The sequence below is a fragment of the Crocuta crocuta genome, unplaced genomic scaffold, assembly GCF_008692635.1.
Source record: "Crocuta crocuta isolate KB4526 unplaced genomic scaffold, BGI_CrCroc_1.0 scaffold31, whole genome shotgun sequence".
Taxonomy (NCBI): Eukaryota; Metazoa; Chordata; class Mammalia; order Carnivora; family Hyaenidae; genus Crocuta; species Crocuta crocuta.
Genome location: NW_027528362.1, coordinates 11,139,949 through 11,155,461, shown reverse-complemented (window position 1 = coordinate 11,155,461; position 15,513 = coordinate 11,139,949). Strand labels below are relative to the sequence as shown.

The 15,513-nt window shown below is 44.3% G+C and overlaps 1 protein-coding gene across 1 annotated transcript in view; it reads right to left on the bottom strand.

Annotated features, from left to right (window-relative positions):
* Positions 1-3,982: 3,982 nt before the first annotated feature.
* TNFSF13B (TNF superfamily member 13b) overlaps positions 3,983-15,513 on the bottom strand; it is a 33,823-nt gene continuing 22,292 nt past the window's right edge. Inside the window, 3 exon segments of the mRNA XM_077753909.1 lie at positions 3,983-4,685; positions 7,522-7,672; positions 7,758-7,870. Coding sequence (XP_077610035.1) covers positions 4,573-4,685; positions 7,522-7,672; positions 7,758-7,870 — 377 coding nt within the window. The 3' untranslated portion in view covers positions 3,983-4,572.

Here is a 15,513-nt window from a genome sequence, read left to right as displayed (position 1 = left end):
GTTTCCAAGCAGCCCCGCCGGCTGAGGAATCATCTCCTGCCAGCTGACTGAGCCACCCAGGTGCCCCGTGAAGTGTCCTATATTCTAAATATATCATCCTAAGCACTGGTAAGGATCACACCAGCATAATGTTGCAGGAATTTTCACCACAATACCCAGGGTTCGTTGTCTCTCTGCTTCAAACAATGAAGAGGTGGACACAAAATTGGCAGCAGGCAGAGCTTCATTCCTTATCTTTATTTCTAAGCGATCTTGAACATAATTTCATTGCACCATTTTTTAAATAACGCAAGACTTAGTCGACTTGAGTAAGGATGATGATGAAGGTGAGGACCTCAAAGACAACCTCAGACCAGGCCTCGAAGGCAGTCTGGGCGAGGCTGAGCAGAGATGACCCCAGCTTGTGGCTTCACTGGAGCCCAGGAGGAGAACTTGCCCTGATTATCAGCAGGACCAGGGATCATGGACGCCTCCCCTTTAACAAAAGTTAATCCAATTTATGTAAAGTTACAGAACTAAGTTATGAAAACGAATGTGCCCACAGCCAATCAGGATCAACTATATGTGAAAGTCGCCGGCCTCCTGGCAGAGGCCCAGACGGATGACAGGTGGGCCGGGAGAGGAGCGGGGTCTGTGGCCAAGTGCGTGTCTGGGCAGCGGGTGCTCAGAAACCAGCCCAGGCCCCCGCTGCCCCCAGTAGCCTGGTTCCATCTGCTTTTCTCATACCCGTTTCTCACTCAGCAATCTTTTCGGCAAGATTTACGAAAGCTGAACGTAGGCACATCCTGTGTCACAACAATTCGACTTCTAGGTATCAGCCCAACAGAAGTATGTACGTGGGTTTCCCCCAAACATGTCAGAGAATAGTCACAGAATCAGAAGTCACAAGAGCCCCCAACTGGAGGCCCTTCAATAGTAAAATGGATGCAGATGATGGATTCACGGAGTGAAGGGAATGAGCAACACCTGCAACCGCGTGGGAGCTGTTCACGGGCGAGGCGGGGAGCTGGGAAGGCAGGCGGTGTGTAGAAAAGATTGCGTCCCACCGATGCCATTTGTAAAACATTTAAAAAGGCATAGGCTTGGGGCGCCTGGGTGGCTTAGTCGGTTGAGCGTCCGACTTTCGCTTAGGTCATGATCTCGCGGTTCGTGGGTTCGAGCCCCGCGTCGGGCTCTGTGCTGACTGCCAGCTCAGAGCCTGGAGCCTGTTTCAGTCTGTGACTCCCTCTCTCTCTGACCCTCCCCTGCTCACGCTGTCTCTCTCTCTCTCCTAGAAATAAATAAAACATTAAAAAAAAAATTAAAAAAAAAAAGGCATAGGCTTTCTTTCATGATGAAAGTCAAAATGGCACTGACCTTCAAAACTGGGGAGGAGCACGAAGGTGGGGGGGGCGGCTAGCAGAGTTCCATGTTTACATTGGGGGTGGCCACCAGGGGATGTCCGCTTTGTAAAAGCGTGTCAGCAAGCTGCATCCCCGAGGTTTCGCACCCTATTGCATGCATGTTTTAAAATAAAACCTCTGTATTTCAAAAAGAAGCTTAAATGTCCTGTTTCATGTTGTGAGCGTAGATGTCTGTATTAGCAAGCGAGTCAAAGACTGTAAAGCAACATGGGAGCCAAAGCAAACAAACGTGCCCGCTGCCGGCCCTGCTGTGCTGTTCAGGGGTTACAACCCTCCCCCTCGCGTGAGCAAGGAGGATTCCTACCCCAAATTACTATGAGTATTACTATGAGGTCCTCTCTGAGTCAGCAGCGGTCCCCATCACAAACCAGGCGGGCAGGCCCCTCTCCGCACAACGGCCGAGAAGTCCAGCTGATCTGCGCAGGTGTCAGGTGGGCTGCGTGGCACCTGCCCGTGGAGGCTGGCTGGCTGCTGGCTCCTCCGTCCGGCACAGACAGCAAGTCCACGCCCTCAAGTACCTATTTACCAGCATGATCCCTGACTTGGCGTTTAAGGCCAGAGTATCAGGGCTGGGCCCATACACTTTTAAGCTTGGAAACACTCTGTTACAGGAAATTCCAGTAGAACATCATTTTCCTTCAAGTAAACTGCGGGCAGCAAAGTAAACAGGTGCGTTGCAGTGGGGAGCCCCCCCCAACACCACGGTATTACCTCACCTCCGACCCACGTCCTCACTGCTAAATACACTCCCTGAACCAGGCTCACTTTCCATGCAAGTTCACGCTGGAGGAAGACAGGATTCGCATTTAAGGCTGGTTTAAACTGTAAGGACAGTTTATGTGCTGAGTTCTGCACCTGCTGCTAAATGATGGAAAGTCATCAAAGACCAGGGGAGTCCGCAGTCGATCCCCGTAGCTTGGTGTGCAAGCCTGTGGATCGGTAGCACAATCTTCTTTAACCATATGCTCCAAGAAATACTCAAGTTATGTCTTTATATATATAGTATTGGTGTGAACAAATCCTTTTCGAAATATGTAAAATGTTCATAATTTCAAACACTTTGTTTCATACCTTAACACATATTACTTTATCATGTTTTAGGAATATGCCCTGAATTTTGAATTTTTTTAATGTTTATTTATTTTTGAGAGAGAGAGAGACAGAGAGAGAGAGACAGAGACAGAGTGTGAGTGGCAGGGTGGGGGGAAGAGAGAGAGGGAGACACAGAATCTGAAGCAGGCTCCAGGCTCTGAGCTGCCAGCGCTCAGACTTGGGAACAGCGAGATCATGACCTGAGCCAAAGTGGGAGGCTCAACCGACTGGGCCGCTCAGGTGCTCCAAATGCCTGAATTTTTAAAATGACATTTAGTACATGGGGAGAAACCCAACGACGGGCAGTGTCAGCCAAACTCCACAAAAAAGCCAGGCAGAAGGCGCTGAAGATTTTTATTTGGTGACTCACGTTAGCAGCAACACCAGAAAAATGACTCACCTCCCTGATCAGGACTCGTGCTCTGCGTACACTTTGTAATTCTAATACTGTAAAATGAAGTAAGTTGCAAAATATTTTATTTTAAACAACAAAGCCAAAATTGTAGAAATCAGAGTTCTAGAGAAAATTTAATCTTGGACACAAAATCCAGATCATTGTTTGTTCTGTTTTGAAAAGCATCTTGGTAAAAACATTTAAGACTGGAGAAAGTTATTGTAGCCAACGGTCTATTCTCCCATCTACTATTTAAACTAGAGAAGGAAATTGTTGAATGAATTTATACCAGTGACATTTTTAAGAAGACAGGTGAACCGAGGGTGATTGATATTATGAAGATGGTTATGCCGCCATCTGCAAATGTGATTCCCTATTAGATGAAAATGAGGACAGCATCCCTGGCATTATCAGGATCTGTCTCATGAGCACACGGCACATCACGTCCTTCTGAGGTGCCAAGAACTTTAATGAAGCTCCACTTCTGTAAATCTAATAACATGAGTGCTTTCTTTTAAAGGCTGGGATACTAGCCGCAGTTTAAAAGAGAAGAACATGGGGCGCCTGGGTGGCTTAGTCGGTTAAGTGTCCGACTTTCGCTTAGGTCATGATCTCGTGGTTCGTGGGTTCGAGCCCCGCGTCGGGCTCTGTGCTGACAGCCAGCTCAGAGCCTGGAGCCTGTTTCAGTCTGTGACTCCCTCTCTCTCTGACCCTCCCCTGCTCACGCTGTCTCTCTCTCTCTCCTACAAATAAATAAAAAACATTAGAAAAAAAATAAAAGAGAAGAACAGGAGAGAAAGGGAAAATACATCCCATTATTATGAATGCATTCATTAACTTCTAATGGAGATTTTATTTTTATAGACAAACAATTATAGGTATTTTTTTTCACTGAATGCTTATATGCATAGGGATTGGAATTACCCTGCAGTGAAAGTTTCTGAAGTGACTGGATAAGCTAGAAAAAATATGTGGTGAGTGTAGACACATGAGAGAATTATTTCCCTCCTGTGAAAAATATCTGGTGTTCCATCAGGTAATACGGAATATTATAGATTAAAAACTGCAAGTTTGAAATAAACCAAAAAAACTCTAAATAGCACTTGTATTTTATTTTAAGTCCAACTGTTTAATACATTTAAATGGAAGGTTTATTTAAGTACTTTTTTTATGTGTCAAATGCAAGATTTCTCTAAGTTTTGTTTTTTTTTTCTCACTTCCTATAATGTTAACTGGAAGAGGAGGTGGGGGCAGAATTGACATAAAGAGCGGGGATGAATCCTGAGATGCCCCAAAATGTCCCAATTAATATCGTACAGACACGGGCACTGGTCCGCGGAGTACAGTGGGGTGTCGTTCCTGAAGAAATGATTATTGCCCCTTTCCAACCTGCGCTTCCTACAAGCCAAGCCGCGATGACTAAGTAGTTCGACACGGCCTTAGAGGGAGACGTCTACTTCTATCTTTCCCCAAACGGGTTCTATTTCTTGTAATTCACATGACACCCCTCGGCTGTGGCTGTCTGTTAAATTTCCTGTTTTGGTCAAGGTTCAGCAAATCAAAACAAATAGCTCACAGAAAAGCTACTACTGGTTTTCTTCCTTTGGTATTTCCAGTTAAGTGTGTTCTCCGTAGAGGTACAGAGAAAGGAAGGACTAGAGCCACGGATAAGGGACAAGTCGGTCACAGAAGTTTCAATGCTCCGAAAAACGTGCCATCTCCGTCTCGTGATATTTTAGCATCTTCACGTGGTATTGCCAGTTGGAGTTCATCTCCTTCTTCCAGCTTTGCGATGCCTGGAAAACAGTGATTTACAGGGACTTTAAGTGGTTGTACAATGCGCGGGGCGGGGGAGGGGGGAGCACATTAAATAAAACTATGTCATTTTGGTAAAATGCTAACATCGGCATTCACACCTCAACTCACACCAGGAGACTTCGTAACCAGTTACACCATTCCACCAGCCAAAAAACAAAAACAAAAACAAAAGCCAAAGAGAATGAGCCGAAAGAATGATAACAGATATAAATGTATCACCTACTGCCTATAGAATGGAGATGTTAAATAGAAACCAATGTCCTGTTGTAAGAAAAAAGTTAAGTAAATCATAGCACATCGTCTTGATGGGATATTATATGGTTCAAAGTGGTTTTGCTTCACTATACTGGCAAAGAAAACTGTTTATAATAATGTTAAGTGAAAATACAAAAATAGAAATAGAAAAAACGACATACACACTAAGCAGTATGTATATGATGCGCGTACACACTTAAATGTGCACATACAATGTATATATTGTTAAAAATAAAAAACAAAATACCATTTATTACAGAGCCCATTGGTTAACATAGTTTTCTCTACAGTCCAGACCACAGGATTAGGACTCATTTGGATTAGTTTTTATAGCCTTCTAAATTTCACGTTTTATTAAATGACCATATCTGTCTTTATAATCAAAGCAAGAAAGTACTTAGCTTCTCAAAACTGACCAATAAATCTGTGTGTGCCTAATTTACAACGATGTGTCCCGTGATTGAGGAATACAAAACACAATTTGGGAACTACACTCAGTAAGTACGTCAATACGGACTCCACGTTAAAAGGGAAATATGAAGGAAAAGGAAGGAGGAGAAGGAACAAGGAAAGTAACAAACAAAATAATATCAAAATTGTTAATACTTTCAACCAACAACTTAAAAAGTAGTTGCGTTTTCATGAATATGCATGGAAAACGTACTTATATGCACTATGTATGTTAACATCCATCATCAAACTCAAAGCACCCAGATCTTCTCGGTGACAGCCAGTATTTATTTACTGAGCACTTAACGATGTACCAGCTACCTTGTTAGACATGCACAGAGCTGTGATCAGAATGACAAAAGATTCCATCTCTAAGGATCTTGATTTTTTGTTTGTTTTTGTGTTTGTGTTTTGTAATAGACTAAGACAGAGAACAAACAGAAGAACATAGTTTCAGGTTTTCTGAAGGGTAATGTGTACACTTTCTAGGATTAGCAAAGCATTTGATGACTACATTAAATAGTAAAAAGAAAAAAATAGGAATTTATTTGTTGAATAAGTCAGTGGCTATAAAGACTGAAGATAAGGCTATTGATTACAGAGCATTAAGTAATATTAACTCTCAAAATAACGTCAGCGTGAACTATTTTCAAGCGGGTTCGGTTTAAAATTCTAACCCTGAGCTACTGGCTATTTCGGTTCTTCCAGATTGTGGCAATTGAGTCGTAGCCTCTTCTACAACAGATATACACAATTTGTCCGTGAAACAGTAACAAGGTCCCGCTTTGTGTAAAACAGGTGCTTGGCCTTATGCCCGGCTCCTTGAATGGACCATCTACCTATTTTCCAGGTTATTACGTACGGAAGGGCTTCGTGCACTTCTATATTAATATGTGGTTTTTCATGGCTTTAAACAGCTTTGCCGTAGAGCAGATTAAAATTGCAAACCCGAAGTGTCCTAGAGAATGGTTCTCATAGATAACACTATGCTAACGGCACTGAGACACAGCTCTACCTTTGCTGAGGTCTAGTTAATTACTCGTAAGAAGCAGGCACCTAGGAACTGTGGCCGAGAACGTGAACACCGAGGGGTGGGCAACCGGAAAGCCTCAAAGAGCAGCTCGAGAAGCCGCAATTACTGCTGCAAATGAACAGCACAGACCGGGGCGGCCTGGCCGTTTACCCTGGTCATCGCTGGGCACAGGGGAACTTTTCTTTATGAAAATTAGGGAGTTTCAATTTAACACACTTCCTCATCAACCCATTACGGCTATTGAAGGCTGTGGACCCAGAATGACGATCGTCTCCATTTTTATGAACATTTTCCTTCCTTCCTATCTGTGTTATTGTGCCTTCGCAACTGAGTGCTTCAAACAGGGCGGCTGATCCCCGGGCCTGTGTCTCACGCTGTCTTTCACGGTCACTGTCTGGAACTGAAGACATTCCTCAGGGTTCTCAGTGTTTGTTCAAAACCACCAGGGAGGCATCAATGTGTTTAAGGCAAATATGGGTTTTCCCCCCGCTAATACCGACTTTGATGAATTCACTCCCACAATAAAGTGAAGACTGCGGTGGCAGCTACAGCCCAAAGGCCTGAAATGAACAAATCCCGCCCCTTCTCCTTCCCTCCACGTCTTCACTGCCTGTGGCTGCAAGAGGCTTGTGCCTACACGTTCACGTCCCCAAGTCATCTGTCTGCTGTCCGTTCCCGCCAGACGTCACCTATATGAGGCCGAGAGAAGGCCACCGCGCAACTTGACCAGACCCTCAAACCGGCCAGGGCGTTCTTCTCCAGCACAGTAAAAGCCACCACAACAACACCACTTCGGACGCTCACACGCTGGGGTTGGACCGGCTGGTGCGTCGTCCTATGAGCACCGCCGTGGTTACTACACGGCAGTACCTGCTGAGGAAAACGCAGTTTAGAAGAGCTCTCGGTGTTCACTGCGATGACAGTAGTACCCTCTCTCAGTGTATAAACATGAGAAAACTCTTAGTCACGGTTTGTTTCTGCTTGGATTAAAAGGACCTAGCTCATCAGTCAAGAGAATAAAAAGCACACAGCATATTGAGGACGCTCTCTGTCTATTTAACAGAACTGTTATTTACCAGCTGAATAACAGGAATTATTGGGTAGTGTTTCAGGCATATTTTGAATACATCGGAACAAAGTCACCAGACTCAGTTCGTCCCCAAAGACATGGACTTTTTTCCTCTGTATTAGGTGTCCCATGGCAAAGGTGTTATCGGTGTATAAAACCTGAGAAACAAACCAAAGAACTCTGTCAGAAGTGAGCACAACAAGGGGGCACTGGGCGGTGGTGCAGGTTGGGCACTGAACCTACCTGCCCATATATAAAGAAGTAACCGGTTTCCTTCACCAGAATTTTATTTTCCTTTTCTTCCAGCGCCCTTCCTCTCTTGAAGCTGAGCAGCCACGGAACGAACGTGTAAGATCCTGCCATGGAGAGAGTAACTTGTGAGAAAAGCAGCTTTTCACCTCTGTTTAGTGGCTAAACCGTGCCTGAAATGAAGAGCTGAATTTCATCTTTAAGGAAAAAAAAAGAGGAGAAGAAGACACATCGCGGCGCTCCGCTGCTTGTTCAGCTGTGGTTGGCACGTTAACCATCGGATACAGGAACCTGAGGGCAAACACTTCGTAAGAAATGTTCTGCGTTTTCTTTTATTCTTGTGCATTTCAGCAATTTTCATCATCCAGCCGGGACTGCATGGCAGAGTTGGAGGCCNGTGAGAAAAAAAAAAAAAAAAAAAAAAAAAAAAGAACCAAATGTCTCTGAATGATACACAACACAAACGGTCCAGTTTTTTCTCGCCTCCCAGAGCAGAGGGAGATCGCAGGGGGAGAGTTTAGGGAAGGGCATCAGGGGAAGGAGGCCCCTCCCCAGCACGCTGGGCAACAGAAGACATAACCTTTCCCGGACACGGTCAAGGAACTTGGCCACATGCCTCTGTAATATTCAAGTAGAAGTGGTTTCTGCTCAGCACGTGAACTCTCCTCCGGGACCCCTCAGGCTCCCCAGGGGGGTGACGGGGCTGCTGTGTGTAACAGCCCCAGGAAGGGTGCAGCCAGCAGCTACAGAAAATGGGTCAGCAGGTGGGGACCCAATCTCTGTGACAGAACACGGGGCTTCAGGACAGACACCCGTGAGAGGGTACAAATACTCCTCTCTCTCTGAATTCACAGCGTAAAGCCACTGGGTTTCTCACTGTCGTGTAAATATTAGAACAAACCGTGAACCCTAAGGCCAGATTAAGAAATGAGGGAGGGGATAAGTAAAATGGCATATAGTAATTGAAAAGAAGTTTAGGGAAATGGTAACATACGTAGAGAATAGCAAAGTGAAACTGGTGGTCTAAAATAGTACAGGGGTGCCTGGGGGGCTCAGTCGGTTAAGCGTCCGACTTCAGCTCAGGTCATGATCTCACGGTTCGTGGGTTCGAGCCCCGCGTCGGGCTCTGTGCTGACAGCTCGGAGCCTGAAGCCTGCTTCTGATTCTGTGTCTCCCCCTCCCTCTGCCTCTCCCCAGCTCACCTCTGTCTCTCTCCCTCTCAAAAATAAATAAACATTAAAAATTTAAAAATATTGAAATAAAATAGTATAAAAAGTGCTCCCGTATAATTGGTCCTGTTTGACCACACGCGTCCCCAAGCTTTGCCTCGGTCGTAGCAAAAAGGGAAACAAGAATCGAATCCAGAGTCCACAGGACAATATGCCAGAAGCTCAAGGGAAAAACAACTTGTCCCGGACCGAGTTTAAGGAAAGCGCTCCCTGGGGATTTCTGAAAGGGGCCGCGGGGTAGACCGGTCGCTGGTGAGGCTCTCACATTCCTAAGCACAACTGCTGAGGGTGCGCCCACTGCAGCGAGCTCCCCCGAGGCAAGCCCGTCCTGTCTGAACTGTTTCCAAAAGGGATTCTTGAAGGAAGAGCATAAAATGAGAACCATGCATTCTCTGAAGAGCTGGAGGAGTAAAGGACCCAAGGGGCTCACACAAAGCAAACCACACGGTGGGGCTGAGCTCCGTCCCCTAAGGCAGCTCTCCTGGCTCGCACGCCCACGGGTGCAGGGCAGGCGCGGGGAGGGAGAGCCAGAGAGGAGCGGCAGGTGCCCTGGCCCCTCCTCTCCTGTGTCCCCAGGACCTGCCTGGGCCCCCCCACCTCCGGGAGGGAGTGCTCCTCCCCCCAGCATCCGGCAGGGCCCTCATCACCCCGCAAGGCCTGTGAGGAAACCTGACTTCCATAAAACCCACCAGGGCCACACCGGAAGGTGACAGTCCCTGCATGAAAGATCCCCCCAGTGACAATCACAGAGACCAACTCATCGTCCCGTTTTGATACCGCGTCATTTCAGTGACAAGATGACAGCAAGGTAGTTTCACGTTTGCTTCAATGAGATCATGTACCCAAAGCACTTTGAAAGGCCAAGAGCTGAAACCACGAGGCAGAATGACGCGCGCTGGGGGTTCTTACTGAAGGCGGCTGCGCCCGCGGTCGCCAGGGGCCCTGCTCGGTGCTCTGACCCAACAAGGGCTTCTCGTCCCTTCGCAACGGTACGCGCCTTGGATCCCGACTTCTCAATAGTTACCAAATCAGCGATTTCAACTTTTAACATAAGCTGCTTGAAAATGGTGGGCGCACTGGGCCACTACCCGCAAGCATCCGATTGTCTTTTAAAAGCATTCTGCTATTTATGAACTTGTTTATTTACTTGAAAAGCATTTTGTGAGCTAGTGACTGAAACTGTGAAACGGGCTCGTGAACTAAAGTAACACGCACAGTTCTCACGCTGCTTGCTTCCATTCTGGTTAGAGATGTTTACTTACTAAACATTTTTTCCCAGTATCTTGGGTTGATCTCCTATTTCTTTACACCATACTTATATCTATAAAATCAGTGAGGTGCTCTGTACCCAATTCCACCACTATAATGTCAGAAAAGAAAGAAAAATAAATAGTTATTAAGTATATATTCTTAGGTTCTCTCGGTATTTTCTTTTGGCATTTCATCCTATCTTGCTGGAATTTTCTTATTAGAGAGTCAATGCATCTTTACTCGTTTTTATGTATTATCTGCCTTTTTCTCCCCCCACTGCACACACACACCACGCACACGTTGCACACCCAGCCACGTACACGCGCACACGCATTATATTCCCTACGGCCAAATGCCAAGAATACAGCCCAGCACAGCGTATGTGCCCAGTGATACATGCGACTGAAGGAATCTTAAATCCTTTAAGGAAACAGACCAAATAGTAAGTTAAAAGTCATTATAAACATAGGCATAAATATTATAACATGTTTCTACATCTTAAAACGTGCTTAGATTTTAGCATGCAAATTGGACTACAGAGAAATGCGAATGGAAAAATATATTTGGAGTGCCTTTTCTGTACGATGCTTTTCTAAACCAGAATGCATCTCTACTCCGTCGGTATTTGAGAATTCGGAAGTAAACTCCAAGAGTATTACTGCTTATTTTATCTTTGCTGGCCCACAGCCAAAATACAGATGTGCTGTGGCTTATGAAGCCTAAACTTCCCACCTCCACTCAGCTGTAAATACTTGATGGACTTATCTGCCTCTGAAAATTTAAGAAAATTTCTGTGTGCAATGACATGTGACATTCAATAAAAAGAATGCCAGTATTAGTATGTGAAAAGAATTTACACCTATACTTGAAAGTGTCTGCTCTGAAAAGAGTAGATCTCTCCTGTTCTGACATATATCAAATACATAAATTTTAGGCTGACAACATTTTATAGAAGAATCAGACATATTTCATTAGTATTTGCTTTTTATTCTATTTTATGAATCGGACATTTCCTCGCAAACACTCGTACCCTCAGTCTTACCTCCTTCAAGAGCTGAAAATAGATGCTACAGAGAGCAGTTGTCAGTCAGAGCTGATATGTTTGTTAGTTCTCTTGATTTTTAGATTTTATTATCATACAGGTGCTGGAAGTAGTTTTATGGGATAAAATATTAATAATACTTTTTTAAAGTTAGATTAAGTAAACCGATCCAAGAAATAGTATTTTTCTTTTTTCTTTTTCTTTTTAAAGCAAATACCCTTCAGCATGGAGATCCACAGTTATCATAGGCTTGATTTCACAGTTGAGGTAGAGCAAGGGGAATCAGGAGAAAACAAAAGCAAGTGGGCGGGTCCGGGGGCGGAGCTTTATAGGGGTGAGTTGGAGGCACCCGTCGGGCTGTGGGTGGTGGAGAGAACGATTACTCTGTCTTTTGGAAATATCACAATGTGGCTGCCAGTCAAGAAAAGGTACGAAACTGGCGGCAAGGAACCAGCCAAGGTGGGAGATGATGGCGGTCTGCAACAGGATGGTGAGTTGGGAATGAGGGAAATGGATTAATACAGGCTGTATTCATGGGGAATTACTGGTAGAGTTTTGAGACTAATGTAAGGAGCCAGAGGGTGCAGTCAAGGATGACTCCAAGCATTCTGGGTTAAGGAAGCAAGGACGCGGCCATCACACTAAATGACACAGGAACGCTGCAGGACGGGATCTGGGGACAAGTTCTACAGTCCAGGCTGAGGTGCCAGCAAGCTGTAAAGGAAGAGAGGTTAGAGGTGTGTACAGGTTTGGAGCTCGGTGGCTTGGGTTAAAGGTCTGCATTTAAACCTTCAGCAGGTGGATGTTAAATGACAACACAGTGTTTAAGAACGTCACAGAAACAGGGAAAGAGAACAGGACTACATCAGAGGTCTGAAAGACACCAATATGGAGGAGATACATTTAGGAGTAATTTGCAAAGAGATGTAAAAAGAGGGGCTGAAAAGATAAGAAAATGGTTAGAAAAACAAACCTCTAGAAGCCCGTGTTTCTAGAAAATGGGAGTCATCGAGTGCCAAATTCTACAGGGAGATTAAAAGTAAATCTCATCCTTGCCTCTACAAAATAATTACAAAACAATCACGTGGCAAAGCAGAAATAAACAAGGGACTTCCGCCATCATCTCGATGGCGGACATTACATCTACCCTTTCTTTCCCTCCTGTCAAGTCATGTGAAAGCAACAGACAGAGGCATGTTTTCCAGAGTAACTTAAAAGGGCTACCACAGTCACTGAGATCACACTGGGGCTGGGTGTGGAAGGGAGAGCAAACAGCAGTGGCCAACTTCACAAAGAGCCGGCAAAAATCAGCTCCCTAAAGGCGAAGAAGCCCTCGTATGCACATAGAAATCTAGAATCTTACAATCCCGGAAATTATAGTGTGGGTTAAAAGAACTTAGAAGACGAGGAGGAAAAACCCTCATTTAGATGAAAATAAAAAGTTTCAGAATGGAAAGCTGGTTTTGCACAAGGGAAGATGGAAATAAAGGGTTTAGAATGGGGGGAAAAATGTAGAGCTACAGAAAATGGAAGACAGGTAAAGAATTACCCGCATTGACGGAACTGGAAATCTGAAAAGTATGAGCAACGACCAAAAGTCAAGCAAAACAACCACAGACCGAGAGACCACATCCTGGGCCCGGAAGGGTTGATTCCAAAATTCACTGGTTCCATGTAGCTGCTGTAAGAAATGACCACAAACCCAATGGCTTAAAACAACACACACGTGTCATGTCACAGAGCGTGAAACGTGAGAAGTCTCACTGGGCAAAACTCAAGGTGTTGGCAAGACCGTGATCTTTCTGGAAGCTGGAAAACCCATCCGTTGCTTCTTCCGTCTTCCCAGGCAGCAGCCACATCATTCCGAGGTTTGCTCTCATCATCGCATCTCCTTCTTGGACTCTCATCCTACCAGCGTGCTCTGTGAGGACCCTTGTGATCACACCGGGCCCGGCCAAGGTAGTTTCCCCAAACTTATTATCTCAGTCACATCTGCGAAGTCTCCTTTGCCACGCAAAGTAAAACACTCACGGAAGTTTCAGGGCTCAGGCTGTAGACGCCTTTGGGGGCTGTTATTCTAATTACCACAATAGTCAATGCTGAGTTGTGACTTTTTAAAGTATATAAATAATTCTTTGTACACTCAGGCAAGAAAGTCAAGCCACTTAGGAGAAGAAAAATTTCTCTTACTTTAGTTTTCTTTAAGGTGCATCTAATACCCAAAGAGAGTGGAGAAATTCCCACAACTCAGATGAAGAAATGGGAATTTCATATCTAGGCAACTGTCCTTAAAGTATAAAAACCACTTTAGGAGCGCCTGGGTGGCTCAGTTGGTTAAGCGTCCGACTTCAGATCAGGTCATGATCTCATGGTTCATAGGTTCGAGCCCCACATCGGGCTCTGTGCTGACAGTTCAGAGCCTGGAGCCTGCTTTGGATTCTGTGTCTCCTTCTCTCTCTGCTTCTCCCTTGCTCACACTGTCTCTGTGTCTCTCTCAAAAATAAACATTAAAAAAAAGAAAAAAAGAAAAAAGTATGAAATTCCAGAAACTAACAGGTGAGTGAGGAAAGCACTGTTCAATCACCTGCAACGGGTATTGAATATATTTATCTGTAAAACCAAACAAGATGAAAGCACATAAGGAGAATGGTTTGACAGAAAAGAATGGAATAGTTTTATGCCATGACAAGGTAGAAATGATAAAATTAACAAATAGAAGTAGAGGAGGAAAAATAGTAAATTCATCAATTGCCTCATTTATAACACCCGGGGCACCAAAGATAGAAATTAGAGTTGATAGATCAAGGAATAGAAATGTGAATATTTTAATAATATATAGATAAACATTAAGAGATATAACATTAGTGCTCCAAAAATGTGTGGTGGGGGACAGAGAATAAACAGGAATCATGTAATTTTACCAAATACCAGATCATCAATAGATATCCCTTAAAGATGTAAATATAGGGGCGCCTGGGTGGCTTAGTCGGTTAAGCGTCCGACTTTCGCTTAGGTCATGATCTCGCGGTTCGTGGGTTCGAGCCCTGCGTCGGGCTCTGTGCTGACTGCCAGCTCAGAGCCTGGAGCCTGTTTCAGAGTCTGTATCTCCCTCTCTCTCTGACCCTCCCCTGCTCACGCTGTCTCTCTCTCTCTCTCTCCTAGAAATAGATAAAAATATTTAAAAAAAAAAAGATGTAAATATAGATGTCAGAGTGATGTCATGGAATATGGCCAAGTAGAAAGCTCAAAAATAAGTCCCTTCACTGAAATCGCAATTAAGCTGGCAAAATGTATAGAATCAGTATTCTTAGATGTACGAAAGCTAATTAAAAAAACAACAACCTTATAGCTACCAAGGGAGTACTTAATGAAAAAAAGAAAAAAGGCTATTAAATTCCACTTAAAAGTACTGTAGTTTTGCTTACTCACTTCCCATCCCCCATTCTCCAGCTTGGCAGTGGCCATGAACTGTTGATGGCCTGAGTTCTAGGCGGCACCTTGCTGGCACCGGTGGGTATGATACTTACTTTGTTCGCAAAACACTGTGGCTATGCGGTTTGATCTGTCTGGAGGTTTCTTTCAGATGGGAGCAGCTTCCCATGCTGGTGTCAATCAAAAGCTTTAAAGACATACACTACCTGTGGCCTTCTAGAACAAGGGACAGCAGACTGACAAAAGCACACAAACAAATGGAAAAATTAAGGACCATCCACAGAAACAACAACAACAAACATGGCAGAAATTTCCAAGGAATCCCAGACATCGAACTTACCGGACAAAGATTTACAGCTTTTAAACATACTCAAGAGCAAAAGGAAACCACAGACCAAGAACCTCAGAAAACCAGGTGAATGACATATGAACAAAGAGACACTGTCAGTAGAGATAAAAAATATTTTTTTCTTAAAAGGGAGCCTAATAGAACTTGTGATCTAAAAAGTAAAAGAGGTGACATTAAAAAAATCCAATGGAGAGGTTACAAAGCAGATTGAGCAGGTAGAAGAATCCACAAACTTGAAAATGGAATAATTAAAAGTATCCAGTGTGAGGAAGAGGGGGGAAAAAAGGAATGAAGGAAGTGAACAGAGCATAGGGGACCCTCCATCAGACTAACATTTGCTTTATGGGAGTAAAAGAGAAAGGAGCAGAAAGAGCATTTGAAGAAATAACGGCCAAACTCTTATTTTTTTCCTAATATTTATTTATTTATTTATTTTGAGAGAGCAAG